The 14,720-nt window shown below is 44.4% G+C and overlaps 1 protein-coding gene across 3 annotated transcripts in view; it reads left to right on the top strand.

Moving 5' to 3' along the window:
* Nucleotides 1-14,720, top strand: part of PLCB4 (phospholipase C beta 4) — a 174,002-nt gene that overhangs the window by 92,411 nt on the left and 66,871 nt on the right. For 2 of the 3 annotated variants that reach the window (XM_030944561.1, XM_030944562.1), the window contains 4 exons: nucleotides 6,850-6,950; nucleotides 9,017-9,097; nucleotides 9,389-9,448; nucleotides 10,653-10,796. In XM_030944561.1, coding sequence (XP_030800421.1) covers nucleotides 6,867-6,950; nucleotides 9,017-9,097; nucleotides 9,389-9,448; nucleotides 10,653-10,796 — 369 coding nt within the window. In that variant the 5' untranslated portion in view covers nucleotides 6,850-6,866. Of the gene's footprint in view, nucleotides 1-4,979; nucleotides 5,085-6,849; nucleotides 6,951-9,016; nucleotides 9,098-9,388; nucleotides 9,449-10,652; nucleotides 10,797-14,720 lie in introns of those variants that run through there. The other variant, XM_030944560.1, reaches the window with a different exon arrangement.

Below are 14,720 nucleotides of genomic sequence, written 5' to 3'. Positions count from 1 at the left end.
GTACTACATTGTGTTCTTTCCAAAACCTTTCCTTGCACTGAGAAAGGAAAGACTGCTGATATTAATGCAGTTTGGAAGTTTGTTTTCATGGTATTTGTAGTTAATAATTCACTCTCAGGATCTTGCAGTTGTTTTATGTCCTTGGATCCCTTCCTGAGCTCCTGCATTTGTAATTGGAGTGATGCTCACTTAGAATTGTTTGGTGTTTATCCATACTCCCACCTGAACTCTTCCTAGAATTTTAATTTCAAACATTTATTCCTGCCTTCCTATCACATTACAGTACAGAAACCACTTCTGCTTGAGGTCTTTTAGAGCACAATGCTCCAGAATGAAGCTAAAAAGAAGAAGCTGAAGTTCTAAATGTCAAAATCACCCATGATTTGAAATTCAAATAATTTGCACAAACACTTTGCACAGGTGTACCTAAAAGTGAGAAACACTACTGACTGACTTAAGATGTGTTACCTGTCAGCAGCAGATTAAACAACAGTAGAAATTAAGTATGGTATTAATTACCCAAACACCATACTGAAAACTTGGTTTTTCAATGAATCTGACAAATCCCATTCCTTCAGGCTGTAATTTGCTGCTCTAGTGATACAAGGTGTCAGAGTTTACAAAACTGTGAGGAGAGACTCTGGGCCTCAGTAAATCAGGAAATACTTGTGAAGTTTTGCAAGTGCTACATGTTTGTTTGTTTGTTTGTTTTATTATTCCATGAGGTAGCCTTTGTTTTAACACTGCCTTCCGCTGAAAGCCACAGAGTGAAGTAATTAAACTTAATAAAAGTGACTGCTGGTTAAATCCAGACACGCTGTATACATCTATCACATGCTATAGCAATTCAGAAAGGATCTTGGCAGTGATTACACAAACCATTGTTTCCATCAGAGTCCAATTTGCTCTCTATTGCTACCTGGGGATGAGATGGCTTCCAGGAAATGGGACACTTGATATTATGCTAAATAAATCTTGAGCACCTCTAAGACTTCTGCATGACTAAAGGTAAAAATGTAGCATCTTGCACGGTTTTAGACAGCTCAATATTTTGCATGGTTGGTGTTACTGGAATAGGACAAAACAGGGAAGGTTCTGGGGAGTGGTTCCTCATCACATGCTCACAGGAAAGGAAGTTCACTTGACAGATCTAAAGCAAAATCTTACTGTTGGATGCATACTGACTGATATGTGTAAATGAACATCATTGTCATTTACTGTCTTTTGATGAGTCAGATTGCTGAATTCTCTGTACAACTCACAGTATTGTGAGCATTTTCCCTCCTGAAATAATCCCTTGGGGAGATCTGTGCCTTTCCCTTTTCCTCTCACCTTTGCTGTTACAAAACTGAGAATATGAACGCCAAATTTCCTATCACCAGAAGGAAAGAATAGTAAATACAGCTTTACTTATTCCATGAAGTTTAGTTTTCTATGTCTGGTTTATTATTTTTTAACACTTAAGTTTTTAGTAACATCCAGTTCTGATAGCTCTGCATTTTAGCTCACTATTGAAGTCACACCTTTTTCTAGGAGTATGTATAGATTCTCTAGTTGTTGCTTTAGGAGTTGTTTGGAAAATGAGTAAGATGTTACTTTTTCTTTGGACACTTCGGTGTTGCAATTGCAGCGTTATTTTTGTTTTTCCAGGCATTTCAAGTGACACCTATTTGAAGGCTCATTTTGGTCAGCAGGTGAAATTAATAAAGCTGGTTCACAATGGTGGCACACAAGGACTGATCCCAGGGTGTGATGAGTCCAGATGACTTGGGTGATCAATTCAAAAGGGAAACTGTGCTCCAGTGGCTCTGTATTGCTGCTGAGCAGAGAAATAATGTACCTTCTTGGGCCTAGAAGTGTCTGTAATTTAGAAGTTTGTGACGAACTAGACCTGAGTGAATCATCTGAGAAGCTTTCCATAATGGCTTGATTTAAATGTATTTCTAATAGAACAGAGTTTTGGTACGCTGTTGGAAATAGACCAGAATAAGTTTATTTACAAAACCAGCATATCTTTTCTGCACCATTCACTTCTCATAAAGGCAAAAGCTGTCCCCCTCAAAAAGGATGGGTGGTCAGCACTTAGTCAAAAAATGAGTTTTCAAATGAGTCAGAAGGCTGGGGAAAACTCTAGATATGGACAAACTAGGAAGCCATTAGGACAAGAAGAAAAATATGTGAGGAAGCTGGGGGATGGTGTTTGAGCCCCGTGTTTTATCCTAGGAATTCCCCTTGTCAGAAACAGTGGCTGTCACCAGAGGTGTGAGTGAGGTGCAGCTGGAACCTGGAGGCAGGAGCAGCAGCAGGTACTCTTTGGGAGCATGGGCAGCCTCTCTGACCTGGGGCAGTGCTCAGCAGCTCAGCTCAGAGCAGGCTCCTCTTGAGCCCCCAGCTGGCCCTGAATCCCAGCAGCTCCAGTGGAAGGAAAATGGGACAGTGGAAGTGGAGAGCAGAGCTGGGCAGTGCAGGCACCTGCTGGGTGGCTGCTGGTGTTCCTGGCCCTTGCTCTGGGGACAACTGCTTTCAGTTGTGGCATTGGCTGTGGGAATAATGTGTTTAAAAATAGCCTGCTGAAAAAGTAATCTTGAAAAAAAAAGGGGAAAAAAACCCCCAGCAAAGTTTGACTGTGGAACAGCTTGGAGAGCTGGGAAATCTTGGAATTGTCTTATAGTGTAGTGTGAGCACTGCAGAAATTCAGCAGCATGAGCCAGCTACTTTTTACATAGAAATCACACTATAGTGGCTTTTGTTTTCTTAAAACTTACTCTGAATTTTAAGTTCTAGAGCTAAAGCCAAGGTTTCATGTTTAAAAGACACAAAAGTGCATTTTGCTTTTTTTCATTCTCCCTGTCTCTGCATTTTGCTTATGTTAATGTCAGTACTTTTATGACCCAATGAATTTGATATTGAGGAGTAAATACATGAAGATCTGACGTTTCTTCAAGTTTCTAGACATATTTACAGTATTTGAATATGAAAGTACTTCAAAGCCTCGTTAAAAAATGAAAGGGGCATTTTTACAAGAATTTCAGTGCTTCACTGCCTGTTTGGTCATGGACAACTGGATTTCAATCTGGTCCACAGCTCTGCAGGGAAACTTGCTGGACTGGGATGAACTCTATAAAAAACCCCAAAAGTAAGGGAAGTCTGCTGATCTAGATTTGGTTGTCTTTGTAATGAAGAATCTTGTTCAGCAAACAGGAGTGGTGGGTGAAGGTTATACGTACTGCAAGGTGGGGAAATGTCCTGGGGTGACTGGGAATGGGAAATAAATTCAGTTTTTGGGGTTTTTTAATTGCTTCCTTGTATCTGTAAGAAAAACATCTATTCCTGAGCATGATTACTAAACTCACCACAGTGCTGGGTGGGTGCTGCCCTTGAAACCCACACAGACAGTAGCTGGGGCAAGTTCAGGGGGTGTAATGCCAATGGTGAAATGGCAAACACAGAGTGTGGAGCCTCCTCACCTCTCACTCAGCACACAGGGATTCATTCCAGGGGCAAAAATAATAATGACTAAAAAAGAACCCCTCCAGGTCTTGTTAGGGTCCTGGGGGCTGAGCAAAGTGCGGAAATGATGAGTTTCTGCGTTTGCAACTGGGGGGGTCAGCTCTGAGGAACTCTGCTGGCCTTGACAGCAGTGTCTCAACATTGACAGGATGTTTATGGGACCCAAGGAGTATCCTATCCATCATGCTAGCCAGCCCTGTGGGTTAGTTTAGAATATCACCTCTTTCCCCAAACATTTGTCTCCTTTGTACTAACAGAATCCTTTCCTCCTCCTGTTCAGCCACACCTTGTCCTTCTCTTGGTCAGGGATAGTGAAGAAACCCAGGATTTATAGCCCACACGCCCCAGATTTAGCTTAGTACAGCCAAGCTTACAGAAGAGAAAGGCTTTTGTGTTAATTAATGCTCTTCTGAATATGGTTAATTTTGTGTCCTCGCTCTTTGGGTACTCCAGGTGAGTTTCATGTCATCCAAATCATGGCTTCAGGCACAAATCAGAGTTGGAAGGAAGGGAGATACTGCAAGAGGCTTTTAACTGCTGCACTTCACCCACCTCTGCCTTGTAGTCATTAATTGAGTCCTGAGGTGTGTTTTTATGGGTGTTCTTTCTGCTTTTGTGAATGGTATGTATTCATATTATACTTGGAGAACTCTTAAGTCAGTAAGATTTGATTTCAGTTTTTAAAGGCAGTATAAAAGTTTTCAAATTAAAATTTTGCTGCCTTTAAATTTAGTTCCTTAACCTTCTATGTCTCCCAGTTGAATCTTCACACATTTCATTGTTATTTAATGTCTCTAAAGAGGGTGATTCTTGATTCTCATCATAGTGAGGATAAATGCATGCATATATTTCCAGCCATGTGAATGCTACAATGTCGTGTTTGTTTGGGTTTGCTGGTTGGGATTGGTGTTGTTTTTCACTCTCTTTGAACTCCTAAAAAATCGATGAAGATTAATAGAGGTCCAAAGAGTGACAGGGGAATATTTTGTATTTTAGTTTGGTGATCTTAAAAGCTAACCGGGTTAAGAAAAAAATGGATTTTTGAGAGGAGTGTAAAAATCGTGAGAGACTGAAAAGAGCTTTGCTAAAAGCAGAGAGAGTTTTCTTCACCTTCTGTACAGCTGCCAAAGCATAAGGCTTAAAAATGTTGTTTGTTACAATTCCTCCACTTCCTTGCTGCATGTACTCAAGCTGCCTTTCCCTCACACTTCATCTGTCTCTGTTCATCTGTAAACTGCTGTGACCTGTGAGAGCAGAGCTAGGGAAGGCACTGGGAAGGGGCGAAACAGCAAGGAGCTGGAGTGCCCAGACGGGAGTAGTGGATGAGCTGTGAGCAGTCGGGCTGCTCTCTGCCCTAAACCCGGCTTCTGCAAATGCATGGAGGGCTGTGGTGCTGGCTCTGGGACAGGGGTGGTGCTGCCTTACTGCTCCTGGGCCAGACCCTGACTCCTGAGAGGCACCAGGGAAATGCACAGGCTCAGGCTGGCTGCAGGGCTGCAGAAATGCACGCTGCAGCCAGCCTGAGGCGCTCCCGTTGAACACCTGAGCGATGAAGTAACAGGTTCATCTGATGTGTGAGTACCCAGAGGGAGGAGAGGAGCTCCGGGTTGAGAAATGCACGCTGCAGCCCACACTGAGGAGCTCCTGCTCAGTATCTCAGTGATGAAGTAACAGGCTCATCCGATGTGTGAGTGCCCAGAGGGAGGGAGGGAGGGAGGAGGGCACCCCTGTGCAGGAGATGGCCCAGGGCTGTGCCTCTGGGGCTGTGTGAGTGCCCAGAGGGACGGAGGGAGGGAGGAGGGCACCCCTGTGCAGGAGATGGCCCAGGGCTGTGCCTCTGGGGCTGTGTGAGTGCCCAGAGGGACGGAGGGAGGGAGGAGGGCACCCCTGTGCAGGAGATGGCCCAGGGCTGTGCCTCTGGGGCTGTGTGAGTGCCCAGAGGGACGGAGGGAGGGAGGAGGGCACCCCTGTGCAGGAGGTGGCCCAGGGCTGTGCCTCTGGGGCTGCAGGGTGAGCTGGCCAGGTGTGTGTGTGCTGCTGAGGTGGGCAGTGTTTCTGAGATCCCAGAATGTGCTCAAGCACTCCTCACAGCCAGGTTCCTGAGTGCCAGCTCTGGAGGGAGCACTAGGATCTGCCTTGCCCAGCACCTGCAGAACTTCTAAATTGGGTTTGTGTGGGCTTCAGCACCATATAAAAGGGGGAAAAGCCATTTCTACAGGCTTGGGACTGTGCAGAAATTATTCTTCACAGCCTTAAAAGTGCCACCCCATTTCTGGTGTTTTAGCACAGAATGTGTCAGCTTTTCCCAGAAGGATGGGAGCAGTTATTGCTGCAGGAGCTACCTGTTGTGTTTGAAGACCATTCTGATAATAGAAGACATTCAGATAGATAGGGGAACAGCTACCATGCCATAAAAATAGTGGTTATCACTTCAGGTGTGTCTGTTTTAGGTTTCCTTTGCCCCAGGAACAACCACTAAGTTTCAATTTGTTGTGATTATTTGGAGCTGCTGTGTGAAGCCCATGAGCTGCAAAGGACATGGTGCCATCATGCTGCTGCTGTCCTGGGATCCAGCTTCCCTCATGAAATCAGGGAAAAGCAGCTCTAGGCTGATCTGAATTGCAGGAGACACGAGAATTATATGTAATTTCCAAAGGAAATAAGAATTTGGCACTTTCCTTGAAAGGATGTCAAACCATCTCATAATTCTCATGAATAAGATGATATTCCTTGTTTACAGAGGGGCTAAGTGGCACAGAACTGGCTAAAAGAAAAGGGGGCTTTTGATAAGGTATTGGGTAGAGATGATCTGTTTTCTTCAAAGCTTCTCTTCATTGGGAGAAAAAAGGTACAGACTAATAGTTTAAATATAATTTAGTCATTTTTTAAGGTTTGGGAATAGAGATCTGTTATTTTCTATCATCCTGTTTTAAGTGAAAATGAACACTTAATGGTGACATGTGTATATAACTTTCAAACTGTATTTTTGATTTCTGTATCAACGACCAGAAAAAGAAGAAGCATTGCCTGCATTTGCAGGTTGCGGTATTTGGTCACTTACAGCTAGGCTAATCCCAGCCTCATTGTACTCCAGAAGTTACAGTGCAAGTCTTTTCCAAATAATTAAGTTCATACACACATTTTACAAGTATTTTCCATTTTAAAGATATGAAACAAAATTACTCTTAGGAGGAAAGCTCCTAATTTGGAATTGCACTGTGACTTTTTAGTACTCCTGTATGAAAAGAAAAGCTAAAAGTCACTTTTTTTCCTGCTTGGCCTTTGAAATGCTCCTTTTGAAGGACAATAATTGAACTGTGCTTTTCCATTCCATTTCAGGTTTTTCTTCTGTAATCATGGCAAAACCTTATGAATTTAACTGGCAGAAGCCAGTTCCCTCTTTTCTGCAAGATGGAGCTGTGTTTGATAGATACGAAGAGGTAAGACCCAGTTGCCTTTCGTTTGCTATTCTCTTTTCAATATGCAGAAGTGCCAGAATATTTCATGCTTTGCTTTCATTGTACACAAAGAAACTTTAATTTTTTCTGGTAATAACCTCAGAGATGTCTGTGGGGAGGCAATACCAACAGACTTTATTGCTACATAGGGGTTTTTTTTTTGCTTTTAAAAGAAATAGCTTTAAAATATATTTAATCCCTCTGATTTGACATAAGCCCTGAGGAAGAGAAAGGGAGAATTGGATCAAAATATCTGTAACGTGTATAAAACTCTCATCTTTGTAGATTCATAAAGCCCATTATTAAACAAGTGAATCCTTCCATTTTTTTGTATTATCTATCAAATGGAGGGAGGGAGAGTATTGCTTTTCCTTGGATATATAAACTGAGCACCTGCCTATTACAAGGGAAAGTCAGAGAACACAGAACATTCATTTTCTGATTCAAATGCATCATTTGAGAACTGGAGTGGTTTTATCTACTGTAGAAAATCAATCTGCACTCTATCTGAAATATGATTGCTATGATCCTGCTTTCAGCTGTGCTATAATCCACCTTTATTAAAGGAATGCAAAACAGGACATTTTACACAGGCAGCTGAAATAAAGTGCTGAGAAGTTTGCCCTGTACTCAAGCATTGATATGCTGGTAAGAATAATTGTATCAGGGTCTATTTTTAATCTTGTTTGAACAGGAGATCTCTGAAAGTTGAAGGTAAGTGCCTTTAGGGATATTAGTATTTTCTTATCTTCTGAAATGTAAGTAAAAGGTATTTTTTATCACCAGGCCTGCCAAGATAGGGATAGTTGGTTTACCCTGTGTTTCCAGATGTGGGGCCAGATAAATGAAGTAGATAGTGGTGCAGATGGAGAAAAAAGCTTTCTTGTCCTTCAGCAAGCCCTGCTGCAGACTCAGCCTGTGGGTGAGGGCACAGCCCATGGTTGTTCTCTCACCCTTCACCAGCAGAGAGTGGGCAGCTACAGCAGCCAGTTCCAGGTGCTCCGGGTTGGGTGGGGTTCAGGGGCACTGCTGCTGGCACCTGGGTGTCACCCCTGGATGTGCTGGCAGGGCAGTGCCAGGCACAGCTGTTCTGTTCTGCTCTGGAACACCCCAGCTCTGGCACCCAGCTCAGGCTCCTTGCAGCTGGCTTTGCTGCCCCCAGAAAGGGGCTCCTGCCTTCCCCCCGTGGAGCAGGGCCTTGTCTGTCCATCCCGTGAGCCCCTCCTGCTCCAGGCTGCTGCACTTTGCTCCACGCTTTCTGGGGCACACCTGGGAGCCTGCTTGGTTTCCTCACAGAGGGCTCTTCCCACAAATTCCCCTCACTGTTCAATTAAGGAAGTCAGGAAGTTCTGGCTCCTCTTTTTCTCGAAGAAGTGATTGATTCTGCACACCCTTTTCCTGCATTTCAGCTGAATTGATGATGCTCTAATTGAGGCTGGAGGTGTGTGGAGAAAATCTCTTTTTAAATTCAGCTCATCTGATTTTTTGCCTTGCCCAGTCTCTCTGGACTGCCATTCTTTCCTGATTTCTTCTACAAATCAATATCCTGCAAGCTCTGCTTGTCACTCACTCTGGCTGCAAAGCACTCACAGCATATACACTGCCACAGTGCAAGAGAAAAGTGCTTCCCAAATTCTGCACCTTGAAAGGAAATGTGGCCATTTGATCCTGAAAGTGGCATTGGCAAATCATATATTTTTCACCTTCAAGCATTTAATTTTCAATACATTTCTTGAAGTTTCATTAAGATTTTTTATTAGGTAAGAATCACTGCTTCTGTTAAATAAAACATCTTCATTTAGTTGCAATGAGGTAGGAAAATCTTAATTATGTGCATCCCAGTGTCTCAAGTGTCAACAATAAGACAAATCATTAAAAGTGATCTCTTTTTTAAAAGCCTGCCTCCCTTGTTTCTGGTTTTTTGGGAACAGCAAATTCTACAGGAGGGTCTTTGGGAAGAAACAGAACAATCCTGTATTTTTGAATGATAAAATAATTGATATTTGGCAAACTGACTAAAATAATGGTCTGCATTTTCTTTTCTATAGGAATCTTTTGTCTTTGAAAGCAACTGTCTCTTCCAAGTGGATGAATTTGGCTTTTTTCTGAGCTGGAAAAGTGAAGAAAAGGTATATTGCAATTTTCTCAGGAATGTGTATTATATGTTTTTGTACTTTATGTATATTCTGTTTTTTAAAAATCTAAAATACTTTGTTAGTTTATTTACAAAACTAGTCTTCATCCTATTCTTTTTAGAATTGACAGAAGTGAAGAATTTAAGAGGGTATTAAAGGGAAATATTCTGCTTAGTGTTTATTAACAGAGTTTGCCAATAAAATACTTGGTTTATTTTTGCTGAAACTCCCAGTGGAGCCGTGTCTCAGCAGACCTCTGAACTTGTACCCTTTTTGTCCTTTCAGGAGGGACAGGTGTTAGAATGCTCCCTGATCAACAGTGTTCGTTTTGGAGCTGTACCAAAGGTACTCTGTGCTTCCTTTGTACTTCATTTAAACAAGGAATATTTAAGCTGACGGTGAAATGCTGCATGGCATTCATTTATTTAAGTAATACCAGTAACACAGCTTTTATTTTGCAATCATAGCCTCAAATTTGAAGTTTTGCAGTGATTTGTTGTGATTGCAGTGGGCAGGGTCAGTCATCTGATCTTTCTGACGTACTGCAGGGTGCAGGATGCACTGAGAGCTGAACAGACATTAAGAGCACATATCAGGAGATTTTAATTATCTTGTAACAGTTTATTGGGATTCTTGTTTAGGCATCTGAAAAAAAATGTTTCATTTTGCATTCATTTTGTTCTGATCTGTTTGAATTTATTTTATCATTGGCATAAACTGTAGAAAGATTTGTTTGCATCCCTCTTTCTGCATTTAGGTGCTCAGAGAGGGCAGCTGCTCCCAGCCTGCCTTTTTAAAGGGTTTCAGCAGAAGTACTAGCTGGGAGTTCTGGAGCCCCAAGCCTTTGGAAATAGCCTCAGTAGTATTCAGAAGGAATATGCAGGGTTTTGTGCACCGAGCTGTGCCTCTCCTTCCAGCAGGCCTTCAGTTTGGGAGATCTGCTGTGAGCCCTGCCTTTCCACTTTCACATGTAAAGTGGTTTTGTGTTGGGAACTCTCTCTTAGAAATCCTCTTGGGAGTCTGCCGGCCCAGATCTCTGCCCCACAGAGAAAAGGCAAGAGCTGTGGTGATGCAGACAGCCCCATGCTCCCCGTGCTCCCAGCCGCAGCAGTGAGCTCCAGCCTCCAGCTCTGCCTTTCCAAAAGCCTGCCCATGGAACGTCCAGCAGCAGCAGGGACAGCAGCTCGTGTGACACATCACTAAAGAACCTCCAAGTCACAGAGATGGTGACTCCAGGAACTGTGGACTTAACTAGATGGGAATAATTATCTTCCAGATTAGTGCTGATCCTCTGTCCCCAGTCCTTGAAGTGATTAATTGTTCTTCTTCCTGAGGAAAAGATGAGTTCTCACAATCATGTTCCTGACTGTCAGAATGAGTTGTTTTCTCAGGTTTGCTCACAGTGTTTCTGAGTGAAAGCACTCATTTCAGATGATTGGCAAAGGTTTAAAGGTGTAAATGCATAAGGAGGTGAAAATACATTTTTACCATCGTGCCTTGCATAGCAGAAGTGTTGCAAATGTAACAAGTTCTTTATTCTGTCTCACAGGATCCCAAAATACTGACTGCACTCGAGGCTGTTGGAAAATCAGAAAACGAGCTGGAAGGACGGATAGTGTGTGTTTGCAGTGGCACAGACCTGGTGAACATCAGCTTCACTTTCATGGTAGCAGAAACCACAGAAATAGCCAAGGTATTTCACAATTAAGCAGTGTGTGTGAGGTGAAAGAAGAGCTCATCAGCAGTGCTCAATTGTTTTTCCTAAGCCTGCCTGCGTGGCTGACTGAAATACCTGGGTTAGTGTCTGCTGCCCCACTCTTCCAGAGGACAGCAAACATCCACATGGAGCATGTGTGTGTGCTCTGGTGAGCCTGTGCATGCACAGAGGGTTATCAAAATTGGACTCTGAGACCACTGTGTGTAGCACAGGGCATTTCCTGAGCTGGTCAGTGCCTCTGTGTGGGGCTGCCCCAGCACACAAGCTGGTGCTGCTGGGTCTGTGACAGGGATGCTGAAGGGAAGTGCAATTGCTGCCCTTTTCCTGGTGGGTGGAGCTCAGCCCTTCAAAGTTCTGTTCTGATAACCCAATTGTATTGTGTGGTTTGTATTATTTAAACAAAAACAAAAGCAGGAAAGGAAACTCTGTGCAGTTATGGGGATCCCAGTGTGGCCAGGCCCTTTTCTGCTTCCCATTGCCATGGAGCAGCCCTCAGGAAACAATGGTGCTGTTTGACACCTCATCCTTCCTGAGAGCTAGGGATGCAAGTGCTGGCCCCCACCTGCCCTGGCACTCAGCTGTGAGCTGCTCTGAGAAACCTGCTCAGAGTGCTGACAGGACACTGCTAGCTGAGATCCAGGCGTCCAGGGGGCTTTAAAGTACACACTCTGCTTTTCTTCTGTCTGCGTGTATTTAGGATTATAATCTGTTCTTCCTGTACGATAAATATTAAATAGTGATCAGTATCACACACCTGGTAAATCCCCTCCTTTAAAACTGTTTGCTGAATGCAACATCACTAAACCCCTTGCCAGACCTGGTTTATTGTTCATTGCTTTGGATCCGTACCTTTGGAAGCACTGGCAATGCTGAGCAAACTCCTGTATAGGAGAAACACTTGTATAACTTACATGGGTTCACTAAATTGATTTTATTGTGTGTATTTTAAGGGAAATCATGTGTCAGGGTTATGTTTTGAAAGCATTTGAAAAAATAAGCAAAGCAAAGGAGATGTTGGCAGCATTCACTTTCATGCTCCACCCAGCAGCATCTCTGATTTATCCTGAAAGCAGCTGCAGTTAAGTTTCTCAGCCACCTTAGATCTCAATAACCTGTATTAGACTAATTGGTTTGTGACAATGTCGGCCCATTACAGAGGCTGTCACAAGAGATGAGCTAATAATTGTGCTGTGGGGAGGATCTGGTGCTCATTAGCAGCCCAGCCTTACAGAATTGGTGTGTCATGCTGCAGTGGGCAGGCTCTGAGTGCCCATGGAACCCAGAGCCCTGCATCTGGGAGCCTTTCCACCAAAATACACATCCAGAACTGTCAGCATGATCATCCACCTCATCTGATGTGAGATGTGTGAGGCATGAGGGAGAGCAGAAGGCAGATCAAGCCAAAAAAATCAATGCAGAGCTCTCTCAGTTGCCTTCGCTGGGGAATTTGGCCTGTGCTGTGTTGACCTTTGGTATATGGTAAATACCACAACTTGCTACTGCACTTCTGTGCTAAAATGGAATTTTCTAGGAGTTTTCTGCACATATAAGTGCCCCTGCTTCATTTTTCCTGTTGTGTTCAGGAGAGAACATCTTCCTTGTGGGACACAGTAAATCCCCTGCAGAAGAACCAGCCTTTGCATGGCATCGAGTAGCTGTGCAGCTGCTAACTGCAGCTTAAAATAGGCCTCCAATTAATCCAGGTTCAAAGCCCCTCCTTTGAAATGACAGAGGCAAGAGTTTGGAGGGGAAGGGGCAACGACTGAAGCTTGAGATGCCCAGATATGTGTGAGGGTTGTAAATGTAAGAAACCTGTGGTTTCTGCTGTCCCCCTTTGCTGTGAGGAACAGAGCCTTGGTCTGTACCTGACTGGGATACTTTAAAATGAGGGAATTGAGTGGCAGTTCCAAGCACAAAAGCTCAGAACCTTTCTGCCCAGAAAGGCTTCTGTAGGTGATAACTTGCAATGGGAAAAGAAGCAGTGTTACCCACTGAAGGCTGGGTTGGAATGGGACTGGCTAACTGTGACAAAGGAAATTGGTGGAAGTTGCTATCCCTGCAAGGAGTGGCACACTGGGAAGCAGGTTCTGCCAGGTCCCTGGCACAGGGGGACAGTCCCTGAGGGTCCCTGGGGGTGCCCCAGCTGTGGCAGTGGGCTGGTGCCTGCTGTGGGCACTGCTGGACCCTCCCTCTGGGCCCATCCCAGGCTGGCTGTCCTCACCTGTCCTCACCTGTGCCCCTGGTGCTCAGCAGGGCTGGCCAAGGCACTGCAGGGCTCCAAGTGTAGCTGCTCCAGCAACAAGAGTGTGTTTATCATCTCTGCACTTGTCTCCAGGCTCCAGCTCTGGTATTTACATTCTATCTACTTAAATTTTATTGGTGTTTTCAACTGAGAAATTGGTTTTCATTTCCACTCTTAAAACAGCCACAAAATTGGGTGTACTCTGTCTCTGATTGCAAGCAGCTGTCATGGTCCACTCCTGAAACAGCTCCACTGTGGTAGTAGAGAGTGACTGTAAAAGGTGGAATTTAAAACCTGATGTTTGGAATCCTGATTTAATCAGGTTGTATAAATTATCCTGAGCTAAAATTAACACACACACGTGCACACAATATATTAGAGATGAGAGCATATGTGTGTATTTTTCTTTTTTACTTCCCAGATGGACTTTCTGTGCCCCAGTAATTGGGTAATCTGTTTTCCCCAGTCTAGGACAGTTGAAAAGGCCAGTGAGTATTTGGGGGTGAATTTCCTTGGGGCAGAAGTGATCCAGTGCTGGGGTGAGGCCTCAGCCCTTGGCACATGGGCTGCCATTAGTCCAGTCAAGCTCTTGTACTTCAGCCACCCAAAATCTGGACTTCTTGTCTCCTTTGCTCACCCACTCTGGCAATGCACTAAGTGGCAGCAGTCTGGGCACATTGGGCAGCTCCAGTACAGAGCCTGTGAGCCCCAGCTTTGCTGCTGGAGTAGCTGAAGGTCAGAAGGATCCCTTTTATCTGTGTGCAAATCGTGGCAGTGTTTCCACAGCCATGTCCTGCTACAATCAGTGCTGAGTGGGGCAGGGCAGGGGGAGGTTTGGCACTGTCACCCCTCAGGTTCCTTGCTGTGGCTGCTGGTGGTTTTCCTGGAGCACAGAGGAGTTGTGAGATGTTTGCACTGAGGGAGTGGGGACATCTGCTGGCTGAGGGCAAGTGCCAGGGATTCCTGCCAGCCCACGTGTGTCCTGGGCAGAGGTGGGAAACAATTCTCTGTGGCTTCCTGAGCCTTCAGGCTGTGGAGCCCTTGGCAGCCAGCCCCAGACCTGAACCCCAAAATCAGAGGGCAGTGCCTCCCTGGCTTTCCTGATGCCTGCAGTAGGTGGAGTGCAGCTTTGGAGAGGCTGCACTGGAAAGGGAAGGTAGAATCTGGAGAGGTCTGGCAATACTGAGTGACCCCATGGGTCAGTAAGCCATGCACAGCCTTGTCTGGAATTTCATGAGCTGCAGGCTATGGTGCTTTTTAGCCTTTCATAATTCTTGTCCTTTTTAACCCTGCCCAAATGAAAGGTTGATGGCTAAAATAGAGCTGGAAGGCCAAACTTATTTGTGCACCCTGCAGTTGTGCCCGTGTTTCATCGGTGAACCTCAGCTAACACGGGGTCACTAAGTGCCTCAGAAGCATTTCAGTCTGACAGCAAAAGCTAAGAGAGTGCTTCTTTGATTGATTTTTCTTGCCCCTTCTTCTTCTAGAGATGTTTGACAGTGTTTGATCTTGTCAGAGAAAAACAACACAGTGTTTGTTCCAGCCTGCAGTGTAGATTTTGGCCTCTTGTGTCAGCCTAAGGGGGTGTGAGATTAAGATGTACTGGTGTTTGGTTTTGTTTCTTATCATTTCCTAGGCTTAGATATCAGGATCCAGAT

Source organism: Camarhynchus parvulus, chromosome 3, assembly GCF_901933205.1.
Source record: "Camarhynchus parvulus chromosome 3, STF_HiC, whole genome shotgun sequence".
In the NCBI taxonomy this organism is placed as follows: domain Eukaryota; kingdom Metazoa; phylum Chordata; class Aves; order Passeriformes; family Thraupidae; genus Camarhynchus; species Camarhynchus parvulus.
Note: the sequence above shows the minus strand (reverse complement) of the source record. Positions and strands in the feature narration are given on the sequence as shown.